Source organism: Schistocerca gregaria, chromosome 1 (genome assembly GCF_023897955.1).
Source record: "Schistocerca gregaria isolate iqSchGreg1 chromosome 1, iqSchGreg1.2, whole genome shotgun sequence".
NCBI classification, from domain to species: domain Eukaryota; kingdom Metazoa; phylum Arthropoda; class Insecta; order Orthoptera; family Acrididae; genus Schistocerca; species Schistocerca gregaria.
This window is the reverse complement of record NC_064920.1, coordinates 1130009273-1130035461: the sequence shown is the minus strand read 5'-3', so window position 1 is coordinate 1130035461 and position 26189 is coordinate 1130009273. Positions and strand designations below refer to the sequence as shown.

General features: G+C 40.1%; 1 protein-coding gene across 3 annotated transcripts in view; it reads right to left on the bottom strand.

The window, feature by feature from the left end:
* LOC126283986 (SREBP regulating gene protein-like) overlaps positions 1-26189 on the bottom strand; it is a 52140-nt gene that overhangs the window by 11915 nt on the left and 14036 nt on the right. For all 3 annotated transcript variants that reach the window (XR_007551421.1, XM_049982488.1, XM_049982499.1), the window contains exon 3: positions 15856-16007. Coding sequence is in view for 2 of the 3 variants with exons in the window: in XM_049982488.1 (XP_049838445.1) it covers positions 15856-16007 (152 nt within the window). In the remaining variant the exon portion in view is untranslated. The remainder of the gene's footprint in view (positions 1-15855; positions 16008-26189) is intronic.

Sequence of the window (26189 nt, the reverse complement as noted above, 5' to 3'; positions counted from 1 at the left end):
CCAAACCAGAAGTTAGCTCTGATGAAAAGGTGAAGTGAAATGATGAAAGTCATAACTTATGGCCTAAAAACTTGGACAATAACTAAACAAGACAAAAACATACTGCAAGCCACATAAATGAAGTCCTCGTAGACTGTAGTCCAGAAAACTAGAGACGACAGGACAGGAAATAAAAAAAAAAAAATGGAAGAGGCTGGAGAGTAAAGTAAAAAAAAAAAAGGGGGGCGGGGTACATAAACAATATGTTATCAAAAGTATCTGGATACCTGGCTGAAAATGACATACAAGTTCGTGGCGGCCCCCACCGGTAATGTTGAAATTCAATATGGTGCTGGCCCACCCGTAACCTTGATGACAGCTTCCACTCTTGCAACCATACATTCAATCAGGTGCTGGAAGGTCTCTTGGGGAATGGCAGCCCATTCTTCATGGAGTGCTGAGGAGAGGTATTGATGTTGGTCGGTGAGGCCAGGCATTAAGTTGGCTTTCCAAAACATCCCAAAATGTTCTATAGGATCCAGATCAGGACTCTGTCCAGGCCAGTCCATTACAGGGATGTTATTGTCATGTAACCACTCCACCCCATGCTGTGCATTATGAACAGGCACTCGATCGTGCTGAAAGATGCAATTGCCATCCTCGGATTGCTCTTCATCAGTGGGAAGAAAGAAGATGCTTAAAACACCAATGTAGGCCTGTGTTGTGATAGTGCCACACAAAACAACAAGAGGTGCAAGCCCCCACCACGAAAAACACAACCACACCATAACACCACCGCCTCCGAATTTTACTCTTGGCACTACACATTACAACTCTCTTCAATTGTTGGTGGTCTATTTCAGTCAACAAACGAGGTCGGCCTGTACGCTTTTGTGCTCTACAGGTCCCTTCATGTTTTCACTTCACTATCAGATTGGAAACAGTGGGTGTAGGGATGTTTAGGAGTGTGTAAATCTCGCGTACAGACATAAGACACAAGTGACACCCAATCAGCCGACCACATTCAAAGTCCGTGAGTTCTGCAGAGCTCCCCCATTCTGCTCTTTCACGATGTCTAATGACTACTGAGGTCGCTAATATGGAGTACCTGGAAGTAGGTGGCAGCACAATGCACATAATATGAAAAACATGTTTTTGTACATGTGCAGATACTTTTGATCACATAGTGTAGATGCAATTGGTAGATGATCAAGGAAGAGATGGCTGGATCAGGTGAAGGACATTGGAACACAAGTGCAGTGTAGATACTGGCAGAAGTAAAGCTGTGAGGACCGGGCGTGAGTCGTGCATCAGTAGCTCAGTTGGTAGAGCACTTGCCCACGAAAGGCAAAGGTCCCGAGTTCAAGTCTCGGTCGGGCACACAGTTTTAATCTGCCAGGCAGTTTCATATCAGTGCACACTCCGCTGCAGAGTGAAAATCTCATTCTAGTGTACATACAGGTCCTTAGAGAAGAATGGTGCATGGGCAGACACAGGTGGAGAGCACCCATAAACCCCAACTGGACAATTGGAGTGGAAAACTGATGATGATGATGAATAACCGTATCAGAAACGTAGCACAAACTGACATCATTACAAACAGCAAGATAAGCTATAGGATAAATTAGTATGAACACTGAAAAAACACAGACACCTTCTAAGGAGTGAAATAAAGCCATGACATCTACTTTCCAGAATGAAATTTTCACTCTGCAGCAGAGTGTGCTCTGATATGAAATTTTCTGGCAGATTGAAACTGTGAAGTTTGAAAGGTAGGAGACAAGGTACCACTGAAAGTAAAACTGTGGAGACGGGTCTTGGGTCGTGTTCAGTTGGTAAAGCACTTTCCCATAAAAGGCAAAGATCCCAAGTTCGAGTCTCGGTCTGGCGCACAGTTTTAATCTGCCAGGAAGTTTCATCATTCTACTTATTTGCCTAACGATGTTACCAGCAGTAATTTACAAAGAATAAACAACAGCTGGAACTTCTCAGCCACATCAACTATCATCTCTGGACTACTGTCACTGTAATACTTTGCTGCAGTAGCTCCCCCTTTTTGAATTTTGGGAATTTAGGTACCAATATGAGGCAACACTCTGGAGAATATGGCTGCTGTTTCTTCTATTCCACTGTAAAAATGTTCTTCTGGAACCGTGGTGCACCTGGAACCTCTGGACATGTAGGTTAACTGTGACATCCAGCTCAGGAGAACACTCTGCTGCACTGTCCTGTTGTTGATCGAGGTGTCTTGCTAGGTACCACAGCCAGTACCCACGGCCTTCTTGTGCCATCCGACCTTAAGATTGTTGACATTGTAAACATTCTCTTGCCAGCTGTCAACAATTCTTGTCTGCTTTCGTCCAAGTAAAACACGGAGTAACTGCATGTGCCAACACTTGAATTCCTGGATGTGAGAGGTTGTGAACCATGTGAAATATAGTCTTACAGCATTGTTCAGGAATGTAAGGGCAAATCTGACCACGAACTGTGTAGCACTACAATGATGTTTGTGTGGCCACCACACAAATTTCTTTCAATTCATAACTCGAATTTTTGTCTTCTTTTAATCTCTGCTCTTTTTTGTCCATTTTTTGTGCCAACACAATAGCTGACCATGAAACTCCTTGAATCACTGTACACTCTGCTGATAGACAGTATGTCACAATGTTATCATAACCACCGATGTGACGTATGTCCGTTGTAAATTGTCCTATGAATTCTAAATGTCTGATGTGATGTGGGGAACTCTCTTGGTGAATCCTCTCAAAGGCATTGAATAGCGGACGGTGGTCTGTATAAACAGGGAAGGGTCTAGCCTCTAAATCTGCATGGAAATATTTTACTGCTTTACACACTGCCAAGAACTCCCTATTGACAGCTGGCCACAGAGTCTTTCTTGAATAGAATGCCAACAGCTGCCATATCCCTGCCGTCCGTTGCTGCACTGCTGCACCAACGGCGGTCAAGCATGTGTCAACCTTACAACTACTTCTGCAGTATGACTTGGATGACATAAGCAGCCGACACCAAAGAATCCTTGAGTTTAAAGAAAGCTCCTGTCATCTGCTGTGACCATGGCACTTGACATTTACCACTGGTATGTTTCCCTGATAGCACTGCATTAAGTGGCTCTTCAATTCCTGCAACATGTGATAAGTGACTTCTGTAAAAATTTATCAGTTCCAAGAAACAACATAACTCTTGCTATGTTTCTGATTGGTGCATATGTACTATTGCATATACAGGGTGATCAAAAAGTCAGTATAAATTTGAAAACTTAATAAACCACAGAATAATGTAGACGAAGAGGTAAAAATTGACACACATGCTAGGAATGACATGGGGTTCTATTAGAACCAGAAACAAACAAAGTTCACAAAATGTCTGACAGATGGCACATGAAAGATCTCTTGCACACGTCGTTTGGTGATAATCGTGTGCTCAGCTGTCACTTACCACCCAGGTCCCCAGACCTCAGTCCATGGGAATATTGGCTTTGCGGTTACCGGAAGTCGCAAGTGTATCGACATCTCTAGGTATGCTGAAAGACAACATCCGACGCCAATGCCTCACCATAACTCCGGATATGCTTTACAGTGCTGTTAACAACATTATTCCTCAACTAAGCTATTGTTGAGGAATGATGGTGGACATATTGAGCATTTCCTGTAAAGAACATCATCTTTGCTTCGTCTTACTTTTTTTATGCTAATCATTGCTATTCTGATCAGATGAAGCGTCACCCGTCAGACTTTATTGAACTTTTGTATTTTTTTGGTTCTAATAAAACCCCATGTCATTCCAAGCATGAGTGTCAATTTGTACCTCTCTGTCTACATTATTCCGTGATTTATTCAGTTTTCAAATTTATACTGACTTTTTAACCACCCGGTATATGCTCCGGAAGAGGCTTTAGACCTTCTACTGTTACCTCGTACCCCAGAAATTTGATCTTCCTTTTTCCTAATGTACATTTATCAAGGTTTAAAAGCATGCCAAATTTTTGTAAGTGACTCAATAATTGTCATGAGTGTCTCTTGTGTTCTTCCCTGCCTTGTGAAATCACCAGAAATATAATCAATATAGGCTACAAAAATATTTAATCCATCTTAAGACCTCATCTATGAATCACTCCATGTTTGTGCAGCATTCCATACCCCAAACAGCATAAACTGAAATTCAGAGAGCTTGAAAGGTGTTATGTTTTTGGAATATCATGGGGAGCCCTTGGGATCCAGGGGTACATCTTACCACAATCTGTGGCACTGAATACTGTTGACCCATATAATGTACCCGTAAAGTCTCGAATGTTTGGGTTTGCATTAATGGTCTAGCACTGTCCAACTGTTAAGGTGTTAAACACCCTGAAATCATCACAAGGTCCTAAGGTACCATCTTTCTTACTCACCAGATGTAGAGGCGATGCCAAGGAGCTGTCTCAATGACGTAAATCCCTATGTCTAACCATCTATCGAAGTGTTGTTTGACTGCTGCACACTTCTCTGGTGCTAGACAGCAGGCCCAGGCGTAGATTTGCAGACCAGGTACAGTTCTGATGTTCTGCAACGTTGCACACTGACTCTGCTTCTGCCATGTTTAACTCTGGGTAGTGCATTATCTGTTGAAATGGGTCATCATCCTTAGCTATGCTTGTTGTTGTTTGAAATTCCACCAGTTTAATGGCTGGAATCTTGTGTGAGAAGTTGCTAGTAATTAGTTGTTGATTATTTATATTAATTAGTAACTTGATGTATATCAATTAGTAAGTGAATGTCCTAGGAAGTCTATCCTCATGGGGATGAAATTCCATGTTCCCTGAATCTCTGGACTCAGTATCATTAACATTCAAGTTGTTCCAGACGTACATAGCATTGGCTCAATCACTGCTTTCAGCGTACACATTTGCTTGGGGTGCATCATCGCAATGCACTGTTGGGGCAGAATGCTAATATCTGATCTGCTGTCGACAAAGTATTCTTTATCATTCAAGGTGTCCTTGACAAAAATATGCATCTTTGATATTGCTGGTTTGTTGATTAGTACTTCATACTACAGTTATGTTGTGTTGCTCCTGTCTCTCACTGGGGTTTGTGGGGTAATAAAATTGTTGCTGTTGATCAATAATGTACCTTCACAGCTGCTCTTGGCATTTGGTACCCACATGGCTGTCCACACTTCCTAGCCCGTAAACTGAACTTCCTGTTATACCAGCACTACGCTACCCAATCTTCCCTTTTCGAACATGGCCTGTGGTCATACTGTTGAGGAAACCATGTGTCCCTTGGACGTCAATTAGCGACGAGTTCTATATGGCTTCCACCTTCCTCTCTCCTGTGCTGTTCTCTTGAGATTCATCCTCCAATCAGTCTGATTTTGATAACATTTCAAATAGTGTAAAGACTGAGAACTTGCTTTAAATGTTAAGCAAAGTAAAATTGTGCACTTGTCAATAAGAAGAAATATATAACATCAATGAATCACAGGAAGAAAAAGTTTACGAATGTTCAACTGTGACATGATCAGTGTAATGGTGTCATAGTTGGATTCAACTCATACAAATACCTCGCTGTAAAGCTTTGTGGGGTTATGAGATGGAACAATCATATAGTCTCAGTAGTAGGTAAAGCTGGTGGCATACTGTGATTCTTAGTAGAATACTAGGAAAATTCAACTAGTCTACAAAGGAGACTGCATACAAAACACTGTTTCGACCCAACCTAGAATATTGCTCACGTGTGTGTAACCCACACCACACAGAACTGTCAGGGAATATTGAACGAATACAAAGAAGGGAATCATGAATGGTCACAGGTCTGTTTGACCCATGGGTGTGTGTCAGAAAGATTCTGAAAGAAATGAACCTGCAAGATGCTTGAAGAGAGATGCAAACTATACTGTGAAAATCTACTTGGAAAATTTTTAGAACTAACTTTCAGTGATGAATCTAGGAATATATTCCAACACTCTCAGTATTGCTCCCATAGGGATTGCAAAGACAAAATTAGAATAATTACAGCACACACAGAGGCGTTTAATCAATCATTCTTCTGCTCCATATGTGAACGGAATGGGAAAAAGTGCAATGGGTTGTACCCTCTACGGTGGACTTCTAAGTGGTTTGCATAGTACAGATGCAGTTTTAGATGGAGATGAAGAAGTAAATGCATAACTTAATCCTGAAGCTGCTGTGAGAGCTAAATGATGACAACATGATCACAGGATAATACAATATTTTGTGATTGGGATCAGGGGATGGTCACACATGAACCAGTATTTATTTGTAGCATTGTTTGGCCAGATGAAGCACATTTCAAACTTAATGGAATTTTCATTGGCATAAATATATATACTGAGCTGAAAACAATATTGTATTACTGCTGAAAAGATTTTGAATTTTACGGGTGTGAATGTATGGTGCAGCCTGTCTCCCAAGACACTCACTGACCCTTTCCATTTTGAAGCTATGAACACCTCCATATATAACATGCATGCCATTGTACTGTGCATGGCATGGAGTACATCATAACAACATTACCTCCTTTTTTTCTATTCCATTTGCATCACAAGGGAAAACTGAGTCCATATGCCCTAATCTCTCTTATCTTATTCTCATGATGCTTACAGGAGATATAGGAAGGTGGCAGCATAATGGTTGCACCATCTTATTGAAATACAAATTCTCTAGATTTAGCCAACAGGATTTGTGACAACTACACTGTCTTTCATCGATGGATTCCCATTCAAGTTCCCTGAGTATTTCTGTTACATCCATAGGTGCTATACCTATCTTTTACAGTCCTGGCAGTACATTTCTGAATCCATTTGGTGTATGGCGATGACAGATTTTATTCCAATAATATGGCATCCCACCACACTACCACAGGGAGTGGGAGTATATCTGGATGAAAATGTACCACACCAGTTAATAGGATGCAGGGGACCAACTGAGTTTCCTACATGCTTCCCAAACTTCAAAGAGCTCAATTTTTTGTTGAGACACACAGAAAAAGAGAAAGTACACAGACATACACTACATAATGTGAAGAATTTAGGATACAATTCAAATGGTGTGTGCAGAAGTCGCATTGGACACTTTGGTGAATTTGTTGTGATGCATACTATGGAATATATTGATAGTGAAGGTCAACAATATGAACATTTACTTTAACCTGCAACTGGAATTCTTACTTTAAGTGGAAAGTACATGTCCAAAAACAAAAACAAATTTTACATTTTACTTCAAAGTGTGAACACACTTTTTTATGTATCCTGCTCTTATATGTATAAATACTTGGCCAGTATCAGCAGATAAAAATGACATTACAGTCTTTTTTTGTTAAGAATTACAATGCAATGTTCCTTTGGACGCACTTGCATGTCCAAAAGAATATTGCATCATCATCATTTTATGATAAATTATACAAAGGTGGCCAATATGGCATTGTTTTACTTTGTTTTTGAGCACATGGAGATTTTTCAGTTTCCTGGCTGATGCCTACTATCAATCACACAGGCTTTTAAATCAGAACATAGAACTCCATTCTGACACCTAGATGGGGATACATAGTCTCTGTGGAAAATATTTTTACTTCTGCTACTCTGGTACTAAATTTCACAGTTATCCTAAATTACATTTGTTATTAACTCAAATACCATTAGGAAATAACTGTTTTATCTTATTATTGTAAGCACCTCTAGGTCTCTGAATAAATGGCTGCATGGTGTTCAGCTATCAAATTTAGATAACATTCTTACTGTAGGATTCCATAGAATAAATACTTCTTTCGGCTTAGGAACATTGCCCCAGTAGACTATGTTGTATGATAGTACTAAGTAGGTATGGAACTTCACATATGGAGCCTCATTTGCATGTGTCTGTAAAATTAATGATAAAGCTGTTGCTGTGAATCTGTTGTAAGCCTGTTCCATTATTGTCCAGGCTCTGTCTAATATGAATATGTTTGTGTTGTTGATCAGGATACTAGTCTTGTAAGTACACATCACAGTTTTTTGAGAGTCCTCGAAAGCACCATGTAAATCAGTTATGTAGGACAAAGATAGGAGCAGGACAAGCAGCAGATCTTGTAAAATGCCAGATTTAATGTCTGCCAACTCTGAATTTAGTCTTATTCCTGTGATAACTTCTGTTAATGTGACAGTGTTTTCTTTGTTAAGATATGCTTCTATTTCCTTGGCCTTTCGCGACCTAAAATTTTAATTTTTCTGTGAAGTTTTTAAGATGTATGAGATCTGTTCAAAAAATTCCAAAACATTCGTAATTTCACACCAATGGTGCATTGGAACAAAATGCAGTTGGCATACCAGCATATGCCTGTGTTTAATATGTAACTGCCAGACGTTTTATCATTGTATGTCTTTTACTTATTGTTCAGCGCTATATTGAGCAGAATGTTATGTCACATTGGTTTGTGAATTAAAAAAAAAATAGTTTAAATGTGTGTGAAATCTTATGGAACTCAACTGCTAAGGTCATCAGTCCCTAAGCTTACACACTACTTAACCTAAATTATCCTAAGAACAAACACTCATACCTATGCCTGAGGAAGGACTCGAACCTCCGCCAGGATCAGCCGCACAGTCCATGAGCACGAAACTTAAGAAAACCTTTACATACACGTACCAAATGACGCAGGAAGCCTGCGGTGATGAATGCTTAAGTTATACTCAGTGTTATGAATGGTACACACACTTTAAAAATTGCTGGATGGAAGTTAAAGCTGACCTTCATTAGGACGCTTCCGATGTCTACCGTAGACACTCATTTCAGGAACATCAACAAAATTGTGCATGACAATTGAAGAATGACTGTCCAGGAGTTTACAGATGAATGTAAAATTTCAGTTGATCATGCCATGAAATCCTGCCACAGCATCTTGGAATGCATCGTGTTGCTACCAAGTCCGTCCCATGGGTCATGAGTCAAGAATAGAAAAAATTTCGCCTCACAATCTATTGCACAAAAAACAAAATCACTGTGCTGCCTCATCCTCTGTACTCTCCAGATCTGGCCCCTACGAACTTTTTTTATTTTCAAAGTTGAAAACCCTGTTGAAAGGAGGAAGATTTGCAACAATAGATAAGATAAAAGAAAATTCACAGGTGGCGCTTCGTGCGATCCAGCAACAGATATACCAAGACTGCTTCAGGAAGTGGAAACAGCAGTGGGAGCGGTGTACCAATTGTGGAAGAGAGTATTTCAAAGGACACCATGTACAGTAAGTTAAAATCAAGTGCAGAAAAATTTTGTGGACAAAGTTCCGAAATTTTAAATGTGAACATTTTTGATTAGGCTTTACCATGACTGTTATGGAGATTAAATGAAACAACAAGTTTTCTATTATCAGTCACTGTTTATTTACCTCCATGACACGTTTCAAATGTTTAAACCTCCATCATCAGGTGGATTTACATTTGTTAATATGACATGTGTCTATGGGTTGTGTTACAATTTTTCGGATGTATTGTGGCACTGCCTAATGGGAGAAACAAAACGCTATTTCAGAATATGGTTTTGGGATTCTTTTGACAAAAAACTAAACATACATCTAACGGTAAAAATAAAACAAGAAAAATAAGAGTACCTCCAGAGGCCATAGGTTTCTTTCACTGCCGTAACATATCACATGTATAATGTCATATTTTGTAAACAAATATAGTGTCAGGAAACTATTTGGTGCAAGGATCATATAGCAGAAGAGAAACATTACCACTAAGGTCAAAGAGTGCATATCATAACAACATTATTACAGAATAAATTTTAAAGGATTTTACAGAATAAATTTTAAAGGATTTTGGAGATCTCTGTTTCAAGGTGTTGAATACATGCATTGTAATAAATATTTCAGGTGGTATATAAATCCAATTTTGTCAAGTTTTATTTTCCTGAGAAGTTTTGAATAACTGGTTCAACTCACTGATGTCATCTTTTCTGCCACTGATTAAAATTATGATATCCTCTACATATCTGCAGTAATAGATGATAGTTTTGAGGAGGTGGTGATTGAATTAAAGATTTTGTCATCCATATTACTTATAAATAATTCAGCTAGCAATCCAGAAAGGCTTTAGCCCACTATCAGGCTATCAGGCCGTATTTGTTTTTAGATGTTATTGTTCAGTTTAAAATATTTGTGTGAAAGTGTGAATTCGAGCAGGTCCATTAGTTCAATAATGTGAGTTGAAGGGATTTTTTTTTGCTTTTGTAGGTTGGCATTAATTATCTGTAGTGTCAGAACTATTGGCACATTGGAATAAAGATTTTCTATGACAAATGAGGCAAGTGTGGCTCCATCAGAAACTTCTATGTTTGTGACATGTTGTGTAAATTCAGCAGTGTTTTTGGGGTGAAGTGTTCTCTAATTATTGAATGTGTATGCTTCTTTGAGAAAATGAAAAAAAATTGCAGTTGAACACGAAGCAGATGACAGTATAAATTTTTTAGACCTTATTAGAATAAAGAATGCGGAATAACAGATCTACTGGAAGCCTACCACAAAACATATTACAATCCGCAGCTCCTCTTGTCACACTGTTGTTGTGGTCTTCAGTCCAGAGACTGGTTTATGCAGCTCTCAATGCTACTCTATCCTGTGCAAGCTTCTTCATCTCCCAGTACCTACTGCAACCTACATCCTTCTGAATCTGTTTAGTGTATTCATCTCTTGGTCTCCCTCAATCATTTTTACCCTTCATGCTGCTCTCCAAGACTACACTGGTGATTCCTTCAGAATACGTCCTACCAACTGAACCCTTCTTCTAGACAAGTTGTGCCACAAATTTCTCTTCTCCCAAATTCCATTCAAAACCTCCTCATTAGTTATGTGATCTACCCATCTAATCTTCAGCATTCTTCTGTAGCACCACATTTCAAAAGCTTCTACTTTCTTCTGGTCTCTTCTTGTCCAAACTATAAATCATCCATGTTTCACTTCCATACATGGCTACACTCCAAGCAAATACTTTCAGAAATGACTTCCTGACACTTAAATCTATATTCAATGTTAACAAATTTCTCTTCTTCAGGAACGCTTTCCTTGCCATTGCCAGTCTACATTTTATGTCCTCTCTACTTCGACCATCATCAGTTATTTGCTCCCCAAATAGCAAAACTCATTTACCACTTTAAGCGTCTCGTTTCCTAATCTAGTTCCCTCAGTATGACCCAATTTAATTTGACTACATTCCATTATCCTTGTTTTTCTTTTGTTGATGTTCATCTTATATCCTCCTTTCAAGACACTGTCCAATCCGTTCCATTGCTCTTCCAGGTCCTTTGCTGTCTCTGACAGAATTACAATGTCATCGGCAAACCTCAAAGTTTTTATTTCTGCTCCATGGATTTTAATTCCTACTCCGAAATTTTCTTTTGTTTCCTTTACTGCTTGCTCAATATACAGATTGAATAACATCAGGGATAGGCTACAACCCTGCCTCACTCCCTTCCCAACCACTGCTTCCCTTTCATGCCCCTCGACTCTTATGGGCTACCAGTTTGATTTTACACAGAGTATGCGAAGGAACTTGCCCCCCTTCTTGCACCGGTGTACAGTAGGTCTCTAGAAGAGCGTGGCGTTACAAAGGATTGGAAAACGGCACAGATCATCCGCGCTTTCAAGAAGGGACATTGAACAGATGTGCAGAACTATAGACCTATATCTCTAACGTCAATCAGTTGCAGAATTTTGGAACACGTATTATGTTTGAGTATAATGACTTTTCTTGAGACTAGAAATCTACTCTGTAGGAATCAGCATGGGTTTCGAAAAAGACGGTCGTGTGAAACCCAGCTCGCGCTATTCATCCACAAGACTCAGAGGGCCATAGACACAGGTTCACAGGTAGATGCCGTGTTCCTCGACTTCCGCAAGGTGTTTGTTACAGTTCCCCACAGTCATTTAATGAACAAAGTAAGAGCATATGGACTATCAGACCAATTGTGTGATTGGATTGAAGAGTTCCTAGATAACAGAATGCAGCATGTCATTCTCAATGGAGAGAAGTCTCCCGAAGTAAGAGTGATTTCAGGTGTGCCGCAGGGGAGCGTCATAGGACCGTTGCTATTCACAATATACATAAATGACCTTGTGGATGACATCGGAAGTTCACTGAAGTTTTTTGCAGATGATGCAGTGGTGTATCGAGAGGTTGTAACAATGGAAAAACTGTACTGCAGCAAATTGACACATGGTGCAGGGAATGGCAATTGAATCTCAATGTAGACAAGTGTAATGCGCTGCGAATACAAAGAAAGAAAGATCCCTTATCATTTACCTACAATATAGCTGGTCACCAACTGGAAGCAGTTAATTCCATAAATTATCTGGGTGTACGCATTAGGAGTGATTTAAAATGGAATGATCGTCGATAAAGCAGATGCCAGACTGAGATTCATTGGAAGAATCTTAAGGAAATGCAATCCGAAAACAAAGGTAGTAGGTTACAATACGCTTTTTCGCCCACTGCTTGAATACTGCTTAGCAGTGTGGGATCCGTACCAGATAGGGTTGATAGAAGAGAGAGAGACGATCCTACAGAGAGCTGGATCATTTAGTAATCGCGAAAGCATTACAGAGATGATAGATAAACTCCAGTGGAAGACTCTGCACGAGAGACGCTCAGTAGCTCGCTACGGGCTTTTGTTGAAATTTCGAGAACATACCTTCACCAAAGAGTCAAGCAGTATATTGCTCCCTCCTACGTATATCTCACGAAGAGAACATGAGGATAAAATCAGAGAGATTAGAGCCCACACAGAAGCATACCGACAATCCTCCTTTCCACGAACAATACGAGACTGGAATAGAAGGGAGAACTGATAGAGGTACTCAAGGTACCCTCCGCCACACACTGTCAGGTGGCCCTCGGAGTATGGATGTAGGTATAGATGTAGATGTTGTAACTGCCATCTGGTTTCTGGACAAATTGTAAATAGCCTTTCACTCTGTGTTTTTTACCCCTGCCACCTTCAGAATTTTAAAGAGAGTATTCCAGTCAACATTGTCGAAAGTCTACAAATGCTAGAAACATAGGTTTGCCTTTCCTTAATCTATTTTCTAAGATTTGTCAAAGGGTCAGTATTGCCTCACGTGTTCCAACATTCCTACGGAATCCAAACTGATCTTCCCCGAGGTCAGCTTCTACCAGTTTTTCTATTTTCCTGTAAAGAATTTGTGTTAGTATTTTGCAGCCGTGGTTTAATAAACAGATAGTTCAATAATTTTCACATCTGTCAACACCTATTTTCATTGGGATTGGAATTATTGTATTCTTCTTGAACATTCCACTTGTCTCATACATCTTGCTCGCCAGATGGTAGAGTTTTGTCAGGGCTGGCTCTCCCAAGGCTGTTAGTAGTTCTAATGGAATGCTGTCTCCTCCTGGGGCCTTGTTTCAACTTAGGATTTTCAGTGCTCTGTCAAACTCTTCGCGCAGTGTCATCTCCCATTTCATCTTCATCTAAGTCCTCTTCCATTCCCATAATACTGGCCTCAAGAATACCGGTCTTGTATAGACCCTCTACATACTCCTTCCACATTTCTGCTTTCCCTGCTTGTCACACTATAGCCCACAAAATGGCAGCATTCCAGTACAAGATCAATACAGGTATCCAACTACCACTCTCTGAAGACAAATATAAACAAGAAATTGAAATTGCAAATGGTTAAAACAGCTCCATAGTAGATACCCTAAAACACTCTACAGTGGCAAAGCAATCGCATCACAAAAAAACAAAAAGAAAACATTTTCCATACAATCCAATTTCTTAGTAACATTTCATATCAGATTGCCAATGTCTTCATATGAAATGGCATAAACATATCCATTACCACAGAAAAAAAGATTGGACAGAAGTTACCCCACAACATCAGCACACGAAACCCACATCATCACACAGGTGTGTACAAAATTGAATGTTTGGACTGTGACTGCTCCTACATAGGCCAGACAGGCACATCATTTGAGATTATTTTCAAAGAACACATGGCAGCTCAAAATAACAAAAAATACCACACATCAGCAATAGCCACCCACTGCACGAAACAAAACATCTGTTAACTACAGAAGTATCAGCATCCTACACATTCAACCATCATAATCAGAAGAGTTACTGTTTGTCAGTGACCAAATGATTTTTCTTATCTTGTCAACAGTTTATCTGGTTACATCAGTGTCCACAAGTGAAGTAAGCAATGCCTGTCAAAGTAAATTTAATGGGTCTGTTTTCAATAGTCCATTTTTTGTCCCTGTGTTTTCAGCTACTTTCAAGAATAATTCAGTGAATTGAAATTAGCATCACCTGTGCCTTTGCTGCTGTCTCCAGCTGTTTTGCCTTCCTAAATTGATTCATTTTACACACAATAATTTACCATATATGAAGTCTTCACAGGTTGTCAGCAGAGTAGCATCGTCATCTCGTAGCAACGTTTCGATGGAATGCGTCACCATCATCTTCGAGTGAAGATGATGGAGACACATTCCATTGAAACGTTGCTACGAGACAACAACGCTACTCAGCTGACAACCCGTGAAGACTTCTTATATGAAATTTGCTGAGAAAGACTGCACCCACACAATAATTCACCAAATTTCCTTTAGTTCGTTCCTTGAATTTTTTGTACATGGTGGGTGGTTTCTGGAGTTTTTATGGCACAATGAAAAATTATAACAATGGATATGAGAGAGGTGGACCATCCTAGTTTTTCTTATACCACTCCTGACACCAGTATATATATTTGTTTCCTTTATTTGAACTCATTTTGTTAAGAGTACACACGCAGCAATTATACAAATAGCTAGTTTCTTATGCATGCCTTATTATATTAAACTTTCTTATTCACTGTATAGTTTCTCAATTGCTGACAATATTATTAGGTACTTCACCAGGAAATAGTTTTTTTCTAAAGAAATATCCACAATTTAATATTGATAAAAACATACAGAGATGCAATTTTAACTGAGCAAATGGCTGCTTATTTCTAACTTGTCAGAGCTTATTTTAGAAGCCCTCATTCTTTTCGTTTCAGCAAACATTTTAAAACTATTTAAAAAGTTACTCATTTTCAAAAATTGTGTTTATGAAAGTTCAAATCTTAAATAGTGATTGCAAAATATAGTACCCTAGTTCTGTAGCCCATATTTTTCTGATTCCAAAAATAACCACTTTCACTCTAATAACTTACTAGTTTGTTAATCATTCAATTTGCATAATAACCATTTTAGCAAGTTTCAGAAGGGCTTTGGGAATGACTGTGGAAGTAGAAATCATTTCCATTAAACAATACATAATATTTTGCCTTTGTTATGGTTAAATAGCTCATGGTGAAACAGATTGCTCTTTTGCCTACTGTAATTTTGTGCCCTCTAATTTTGCTATCTTTTGTGTTAACACTTAACATTTAACAACAAAGTTTGATTTCTAATCTTAAGTGTGTATAGATGTAGGCATTTGAGACAATGATTGAGTTGTTGGATGGTTTGTTTTTAATTATCAAAAACTTAACTAATGCACGATTTAGTCACCAAAAATGTAAAATTTGAATCAAAATAATGTGAATAGACGCATTAAGTTACCACCAGTAAACAGTGTTACACTGTGCCTATGAATGTAACTGCTAACATAGTTTATATGTTCAAACTATTGCTTGTGACAAAGCTTGTCATCAGTGACATTGGTTAACAAGAAGAAATCGACAATTAAATATTGCACTGCACTGTACACTGTTTGCCACAGGTTTGAAAAATACTTTCATGACAGGAGGATCGTGAACACACAGTGCCAGAGCAGCTACCAAGTGCAGAATACAATGTAAGACAACGTAAAAGATGACAGAATAAAAAGTTCTTCTATCAGCTTACCTTATCTGGGTGTAAGCAGCATGATATACAATATTCATAAATACTACAGCATCCATTGTCTTTGCAGGTTTCACATGAATATTGCTTTGTAGTATCTATATCTGTGTTGCAACATCCAGTTGATAAAACATCAGTCCGTGAACATATATAGCCTAAAAGGGTGAAATGAAATTTTTTTAAATATATATTTTTTTATAACACAGAGGCAATATGTGACATCATAATCAAGTCACTGTATTTTGTTTCTGGTTTTCCTCCGAGCTTAAAGAAATAGGTAACAATTAACAAAATAAATTTTACCCCATTCACAAGTCACTCCCATTTCAATACCTGCTGCCCAAAAAAATATACCATATCATAGCCCCTTAGCAGTCATCTACATCAGCATATATACTCTGCAAATCACTGAGAAGTGCCTAACAGAAGGAATTTTCCATTTTACCTCATATTAGAGCTTCTTCCCAAACAATTCACATATGGAGTGTGGGAAGAATGACAGCTTAAACGCCTATGTGGACATTTAGCCCTGTATTGCAATTGTTAAAGCAGTGATAAAGGGAGGGATATAATGAACTCCTCAATTCCTCACTTAATACTTGTTTTGAAACATAGTAAGTATATTTTTGAGGAATAATTTTCTGGAAAGTTTGGGCAGAATGTAAATACTTCAGGAGTAAAAGAGACTCCCCCCCTCCCCCCACACACACTTACATACACAAAGTGGTGCAGCCTATGTCATTACATGACGCAGACAGGACACACAATGCCAGTGCTGCATTTCAGCAGTTGGGCCAGTTTGGGGGGGGGGGGGGGGGGGGGGGGGAATGTGTCCAATGGGATGGATAGAGGGAGAGAGAGGCAGGAGGCATGGAGACGGTTTGGGGTGAGTGGCTGGCAGCTCAGGAGGAGGTAGCTTTATAGGAACAGTTGATGTCTACCTTTAAGTATGTGCCAATTCATAAATTGGAAATTTCATGATGGAAATGATAAATTTTGTTACTTACCGCATACAGGAGGCACTGATCACAGACAGACATAACATTTCTGCTTTAAAAAAAAGTCCTTCCCCTTAAATGAACTCTCATACATTTAAGCCTAGTTTACATTATGACACTAGGTTGCAGGCAACTGTGCTACCGGCCACTGTGCATGTGCGCCATGCATTTGCGCAGCTTGTTCGTGAAACTAAACACTTACGGCATGTTCCAACTTTGGCGACACTAGTTGCACGAGTTTTGAGGTTATGTTTGTTTGTAGAGTGTAGACAAACTGAAATATGAAGTGGGGTATGGAGCATAATGTTCGCTTTTTGGATATGTATGCTGTGCATAGATATTTGTGGGATTTCAGTGATGCTGATTACAAAAATAAGCAACATATTGCAGCCACTGAAACTGTCATGTGCGATCATAACATAGATGGATTGACAATATCTGAGTTGCAGCGCAAGATTTATTGAGTTAGGAGCACATGTACGACTAAATTAAGAAAAATACAAGCAAGTGTAATTCTTACAACTCCCATCCTGATCACCATAACCTACTGTATCCTCACCCACAACTACTTCTCCTTTGAAGGAACCACATTCAAACAAATCCATGGTATGGCAATGGGTACCTGCATGGCACCATCCTATGCCAACCTATTCTTGGGTCATTTAGAGGAATTCATCCTAACCACTCAGAATCCCACACCCCTCGCCTGGTTCAGATTCAGTGATGACATCGTGATCTGGATCAAGGATGAGAACACCCTATCCACATTCCTCCAAAACCTCAACACCCTCTCCCCCATTTGCTTCACCTGGTCCTACTCAACCCAACAAGCCACCTTCCTCAATGTTGAGCTCCACCATAAAGATGGCGACATCAGTACTTCATTCATACCAAACCTACCAACCAGCAGCAATCCCTCCATGTCAACCGACACTCATTCTATACCAGGAAGGCCCTTCCATACAGCCTAGCCACATATGACCACCACATCTGTAGTGATGACCAGTCCCTCGCCAAATATACCAAGGGTCTCACTGAGACCTAAACATACTAAAATTACTCTCCCAACCTAGTCCAGAAACAGATCTCCCATGCTTTATCTCTCCAGTCACTCACCACCTCATAAAGTCTCATCATCCAGCCAACTGAGCTTAACGCATTGTTCTTTTGCGAAGGCACAGTTTTTACATTTCTGAGCATTTTAAATAAATTGCCAATATCTGCACCATTCTGAAGTCTTATCAAAAGCTAACTGAATATTTGTACAGCTTTTTTCAGAAACTACTTCATTATAGATAATGGCAATCTCTGCAAGAAGTCTGAACTATCACTATCTTCTGCTAGGCTATTAATACAACACGAGCGGCAAGGGTCTCAACATATTTCCCTGGGGCATCCCTGGCATTAATTCCAATTCCAATTCTAATTCTGCCATTGAATCTCCACATAAGATAACACTGTGTCCACCTGATTCCCTAAGATCCATAACTTTCAGGATGTCATATGAGAAAAGCATGAGCTGGGTTTCATATGATCTTTATTTATGTAATTCATGCTAGTTGAGATCGAAATGGTAATTGTGTTCAAGGTACTTCATAACACAGAGTTCCAAGTTTGTTCTAAAATTCTAAAACAGATTGATGTCAATGATATTTCGTGGACATTTTCTGGGTCATTTCTTCTGCTCTTCTTTCAGACAGGTGGACTTGTGCTATCTTCAAAAGATAGCTGTAATAGCAAATTTAATGCCTTGTATTAAATAAGAGAGCAGTGTCAGCATAGAGACAGAAGAACTTATTGGTTACAGAATAAATAATGATTTAATGGATGAAAGCTATGTGTGAACAACTTCCTAGTGTATGATGCAGAAAAAGTAGTGAAATATTATCTATGGTACAATATTTAAATGCATGCATCACGAAGTCAGTTATTAATGCATATGTGGAATAAATCATATCACAAATTTTCTTTATTTTTGTGTGTGCCTGTTGACGATTCAACACTTCTGCTTTTTGGTGAGTGGCCTTCCTTTACCTCTACAGTATTTCCAAAATATATTGTTACCATGTGGAGCTTCTCATCTGTCTTACAAAAATTACACATTTTCTCTAAATACTCTATGGATATCTGCTCTCTCTCTCTCTCTCTCTCTCTCTCTCTCTCTCTCTCTCTCTCTCTCTCTCTCTCTCCCTCTCTCTCTCACTTGTACTAATGCATGCATGCACGCAGGCACACGCCGGCATGAGTACACACACGCACACCTTTTTCTTCTCTCTGCTTAGTTGGACTCATGAACAACGGCAATTGAGTTTAGGCTTTTTCTGCGCACCTACATCATCCATTCACCGACAGCCAATGAGTGTGCACTGGTGTCCTGGGCGCTATGCTGTGGATGTCATAGCCAATGCAAGAATTAAACGTGATCATAGTGAGTTTTTAATTAAATTTTTACTGCATTTGTTGTCAGTGATGGTGGTGGTGATAAGCAGCAAATACAACATAAGCAAGTGAGAGGCATAATTTGCCAGATGACTGCCAACAATCTCCAACAATCAGTCTTTCCTTCTATGCCGTACAGTAAGTCTCCCCTGACCCACGGTTCTGGGTGACTTTCCCGAAATCTACCACTTTTCCTAGACCTCTACAGTCCTTTTCCTTCACTCCTCTTCCTTGCCCTACAACCTTTCTGCCTGAAGAAGGAGCTACTAGCTTCTAAAGCTTGCCAATTACAACCATCCTTTACGTGTGTGTTCTGCCGCCGCTTCGTGAGTAGATTTTTTATCTATACAATTAAATAATTCAATCCATCTGTATGTTATTAACTGACTCAACATTATTGTTTGCTGCAGTGGATTGTACCTCCGCAACAGATCTGCTCACACCAGTTCCATTCTGTTGATAGCCTAAGCCTTCATGACACCAACTACCTCTTAAACCATATTGCTCACCTCAACCACGTGACCATGTCGACTGCTTTGCCCATGCTGACAACCCTCCAATAGCTAAAAGGTTGCTGAAAAGTTATCAACATGCTTCTCTTTTTCTTTCACCTTCACACCTGCTAAATTTTAACATCAGTTTGCCTAAAATTTTCTGCAAACAATTTGTAGTGCTGTAGGTTCCTTGGAGTATTATTCGTCAAACTGCTTCACTGCCTCAAACACAGTTTCCTTATTCACGGTGTATACGCAGACAAGGAAAAAAAATTTCCGGTTAAAATACACTTTCTCCCAGACGAAAACAAACTTTTTCCGTGTTAAATGACAGGATACGTTCCCTCAGAGCTGTAAAACTTATCAATCCTTTGAAGGGTTAAGGCTTCATACACCAGCCTGAAATTCCCGCCATATTAGCTAACGACTGTGAGTGGGGTAAAAAAAAAATTATATGCAGCAACAAGTATGCTGCATATTTTCATATTACAAAAGTATAAATTCGAATTTCCACCAAACTCAGCAAGTTACTTTCCGAAGCACTGAAATCGAGATTGCAATGCACTTTTGTAAGTCAATCAAAGCTCATGTCACAAGATCTCGCCAGCCAATGAAAGCAGGTATTCAGAGCATAGAACACGTGATGTAGTCAATCAACAGCAGTATCGCTGTTAAATAGCGTGAACACACGAGAAGAAAAAGTTAATGGTTTAAATTAATATACAAGTGTGGCTGCAAGGAAAGATATGCTTTCACATATAATACTGGACTCTAAGATTAATTAGCCACCAGAAAAGCTAAGATTTCAACTGGTCTTTTTTTTTACATGTGTTGCACTTTAAGATAGATCACACAAATCCGCCAGTAAAATTTTAGGTTTTAAACGACAGACAAACAGTCTATGATTCAAGAAATTCATCGAATATTCTCATATGCAACATAATTCATCTTGCTTAAAAGGATATTTACATTGACGCTTTTCAAACCACCATTCGTGATATTTTCCCGCAAGCTATTAGAAACAGGTTCATCTCTTCAGCTGCCATTGGCCACCAGAAAACAGTTGTTACTGCCCGTGAGCAGCCTGTATGTCCGTACGTTTAAAGCATTAACGTAGTAAAAGAAACAGAACATCACACGATAATCCAAGAGCATCAGAATTTCGTAAACCATACTAAAATACCCAATTCCCCTTATAGTGTACATTCGTATGTCCAGATTCACAATGAAGTAGGTCCAAATCTGATATTAAGCTTTTCAGTGTGGTTTTCTGGATGTAAATTTTCTTGGAGTACCAATACTGCATCATCCCGTGTTTGGTTCTTTATTATCGTAGCGTCGAATGAAATAAAGACTTGCACCTGGAGGCCGAACTTCCCTGAATAGGGGCCTCCCAGCCAACCATGCCATACTCTCATTTCATTATATCGATAATTCCATACGTGCCAGAAGATGAAAACGTACACTTGAAATCGCAAACAGTTGAAACTAGCCAAAAGTATGGAATGAAGCACTTCGTTTCAAATAAACTGACTGCCTCAGCGGAAAAGATTAAAAACAGACAAATTTCTTTAGCAAACAGACGAAAATAACTTCACCGTTCTGCAAGGCGATTAATGCTTGACTGTTAAAAACCTGGAAATAAAATAAAATCAAAAAACTGAAACGAATAATGTATTTCAGTCTTCCATAATCATGTGAATCTATTTTATCTGTGAAATCTATGAATTGGTGGCTCCCGGCCACAGAAGTCTGTTTTGTTTTCATGATGTGAGATCTGTAAATGAAGAGGAAACAGCAAAAAAACTAAATGTAAACACTGTGTGCCAGAAAAAAATTTACGGGTAGCATCTGGCTGCTTGCTACAGCCACACTTCCAAGTAGCCAGAAGCGGGAGACTGTACTGTTCATACGCGACTGGCTTCTTCTATAACGAAGTTAACATAAACAATTGTGACGTCACGCTCATCGCAAGCTGTTTGCTGTTATGAAGTACTGCATAATCTTTCGTCCTAATGCCTTTAAAACGTTTTGTCGTTGGCAAAAGTTTGTGTGTGCAGCTTGTTTTGTTGTGAATGGTGCATTTCCTTTGCAACTTAAGTTTTACTTAATTTTTTTCTCTTGTTTATGTTTTATAGCTGCAATATAATTCTGCAGCGGCGAGGTAGAGTAATATTCTTAGTTAGACTATTAGTTGTTAGCAACCAAAATTACAAAAAATTAATTGAAAACAAAAACTTCGAAAAATTCCCGTATTTTTCCCAGTTTTCCCCCGGATGAAAAAATTCCTGGGTTTTTCCCGGATCTCCTGGGGTGTATACACCCTGTTATTACTCACAAATCTCAGCTGCTTTTTGGTAATCACTCAACCAATATCTGTAGTTCATTGTGTTCAGATTTTCTTTGTTCCAAGTATCCGCCTTCTCAATGCTCATTTTTGCTCTTGAAGCTACTGTCAGAGATTTATTCATTTTCAGATACACATCCATTTGCTTTTCTCAGTTCCCATGGTCCTCTCCACCAACCATCAGTTATCTTAACAACAGTCATGATCAATTTCACAAATCAATACTTTATCAAATGGCTCTGGGCACTATGGGACTCAACATCTGTGGTCATCAGTCCCCTAGAACTTAGAACTACTTGAACCTAACTAACCTAAGGACATCACACACATCCATGCCCGAGGCAGGATTCGAACCTGCGACAGTAGCAGTCGTGAGGCTCCGGACTGAGCACCTAGAACCGCGAGACCACCGCGGCCGGCTTTATCAAATAACAATCTTCTATTTCGTTAACAACCACTCAACACTACCATGTCCAGATTTTACTGCTCTTACAGCGGACACATTGATCTTTACACAGAGAATACTCTCATGAAACTAACATGTCAACTATTCTCCTGTACTCATATATATACTCTATAGACAGCACCACTTACACGAAATTTCTGGAACACAATTCACACTAGAACAGGCTGCTCCAACCAAGCTCCAGGGAGCCGGAGCACTCACTGCGGCAGCTTGGAGCCCGCGTGGAGGTGGAAAACGAACTCACTGCCCCGTGGCCGCATGCAGCCACAACTGACGCAATAATCTGTGTTCAATGACTAGCCGCGGGAGCCCTGTACTTCTACTGGAGGATACCTTTCAGTTGATTGAGAGGGATGGTCGTCCGCAGTGTGTTGTATGTCATAAAGTATTTAAATCTGCAAAGAGGTACAATATGCAACGACAATATACATGTCTTCAAGTAAATGAAGAACTCTTGGATGTGGTACCACTTGATTACACCGCAACAGAACGTGACATTTTTGAAGCTGTTTGTGAATCAGTGTACAATATGAATTTGCCGTGGGATAAGCACCATTCTGTGGTGACAGACGGTGCACCACAAATGATCGGGTGTCACCAAAGTCTTGCTTCTCGTTTGAAAAATAAACTCAGGGTCGAATTCGGGAAAGACATTTTCACTCTTTAATGTTTTATTTATCAAGAGGCACTGTGTGCTGAAACCGTAGAGCTAGGTGGCGTAATGAAAGATGTCATGAAGTGTGTGAATTTTGTGCGGCGTCACGGTATAAATCATCGCCAATTCAAAGGATTCCCGAAAGATATGGAAGCAGAGTATGGGGATATACCTTACCACAGTACAGTTCGTTGACTGAGACGGGAAAAGTTCTTGGTGTTTTCTTTGCCATTTGTGAGGAAGTATCCCTTTTTCTCGGAATGAAAGAGGAAGAAATGCGTTGTCTGAAAGATATAAAATGGATATCAGACCTGGCGTTCCTAGCTGACATAACTCTGCATCTGAAGAATTTATATCTGTCATTGCAGGGCAAAGGGCAGCTAATCGTTGACATGCATGACCAGATCAAAGCGTTCATGGGAAAGTTACGTTATTTTGAGAGGCAGATGAGTAATGGACATTTAACGTTCTCCAATAGTCTTGCTTCTTTAAAACTACATGAAGGTATTACTTTCAGCGATTACCAAGCAAAGTTAAAGCAGCTCATCACATCGTTTGAAACATGATTCCGAGACCTCACTAGTGTGGAAATGGAACTTAAGGCGTTCAGCATTCCTTTTTCAGTTTCCTCCGATGACTTGTCATCGTCAGTTCAATTGAAGATTATTGATTTACAAAATTCAACTTTGTTGAAATTGAGGTACTACAACACGTTGCATTTGCCACGATTGTATCGTTCATTACAGCAAAAAACTTTTCCCAAGCTACACAACACTGCGGCTCATATCATGTGCACGTTTGGATCTACGTATTGTTGTGAGCAGCATTTCTCAGCAATGAAAAGAGTAAAAAGTAAGGAACGATCGTTTCTTCAGGATGCAACAATGAAGGCCATCCTCCGCATTAACACTGCAAACATTTTGACAACTGATATTTCCGAACTTGTAATGAAAAGAAAATTTCAAGCTACAGAGGACCAATAAATTTAGTATGCAATTTCTTGTAAAACAGTTGTTTCTTATTTATTTCCTGAACATCGTGTTTCCTTATGTAGCATGTAACCACGTCTTAGCAGCTAAGAGTATGAGGTTGTCGATCCTGTAAGACGCAGCTGGCACATCAAAACGCTTGCCTTGCCAGCTGCCTCAGCCAGCCGTGCAACGTGCTAGCGTGCCGGCCCACTTGAATGGTCACAGCGAGCAACACAGCCCCCTGGAGCAGGGAGCGCTTCCACAGCTCACAACGGAGCCGACGAGTTGGAAGAGCCTGCACTAGAACCTTCTCGACATTTGATCATCCTCAACGGTCGAGGCCAGTGAGTTATGGGAATGAAGGATATGTTACACAGACTGTTCCCACCCACACAGTTCAGTAAAGTTGGTGTTGGTGGGAAGAACTCAGATAACACAGGCCGTGAAACAGTCATTAAAGTGAAGCATCTCGTTAGTAACTGGACGATCCGTCTGTCTCATGGCCACAATTTGGTGGTGGTCATTCAAGTGGACAGTAGCTGTGCCCGGTAGTAGCCAAGCCCACTTAGAATGCGGCACAGTGGTTACAGCTAAGTCTGGAGATCACACGGGTGCTTTCACAGGTGGCCCTGCCTTTGATGGCGTAGGAGTGCCTGTAACAGGACTGGAGTAGGTGGCAGTGGCAGATCTTGCACCTGGATCTATTGCAGGATATGAGCGATGAGGCAAGGGTGGCAGCAGTGGGAGGGAGGGGGGGGGGGGGGGGGAGGGGAGGGCACTGATAATGAATAGGTTGGGTGGGTAACAGAATACCACACTGGGAGGGGTGGTAATGACAGTACGGAGAATATTTCTCATTTCAGGATGAGCTACCATGGCCTTAAACTTCTCACAGCCATGGCAGCTTGCAATGGCACTGCTCCAGTTTGCACATTAGTCTGGAGCTTCCTCAGTGGTGGACAAATGGCATGCACAGCTGTAATGGCATCCATAGCTTTCTCATGTACATATCGCATAGACTCCATCTCAGTTTCCCAATTGCTAATCACTACAGATGTGATGACCACGGGTGGCTAGGCTGTATGGAAGGGACTTGAAATGTGTGGCAGGTATCGAAGTGGAGGTATTATTGGTGGTTCCTTGGTTGGTTTGATGTGGACAGAGGTACTGAGATGGAGGTCAAAATAGAAGAAGGTAGATGAGGAAGAACAGGTGAAGCAAATGGAGAGAAATTGTTGTGGAGGAATGTAAATAAGTTATGCCCACCCTTGGTCCAGATCATGAAGGCATCATCAATGAATTTGAAACAAGTGAGGATTTTGGGATACATGGTGGTTAGTAAGTATTCCTCTAGATGGTCCATGGATATGTTAGCAAAGGATGGTGCCATGGGGGAGCCCATTGCTGTACCGTTTGGGTTCATTTGTGAGTTTTGCCTTCAAAGGAGAAGTAATTATGGGTGGGGATATAGTTGGACATAGTGACGAGGAAGGAGGCTATAGGTTTGGCATCAGTCAGGCACTAGGAAAGGTAGAGTAGGCAAGGCCAAGGACATTGGGGATGTGAGGTGTCACTGACGGTGTCTGGGTGGGTGTTGGGTGATAAAGGAAAAAGAACTGTGATGAGTCAGTGGAGGAAATGTTTGGGTTTTTTGTACAGGTGTGGGTAATAGGCTGAAGATGTTACCACAAGAGTAGAGAATCTGTGAGGGCACAGTTATCAGCCACAATTGGGACATCCCAGTGGTTGGGTTTATAAACTTCAGAAACAATTAGAAGATAGGTGTAAAGTGAGTGTTTGGGATGAGGAGAGAGAGAGACTCAAGGGGGAAGTTCTAGGGTGGACCCACGAGGGAGCAGTTACTGCTGCGCAGAAGCAAACCAATTTCTGATGTTCTGCGCATGACGTCACTGAGGAACAGCTCTTGGCACACGCGAAGTGTACGTCTGAGCTTTGTGTTATCGTGG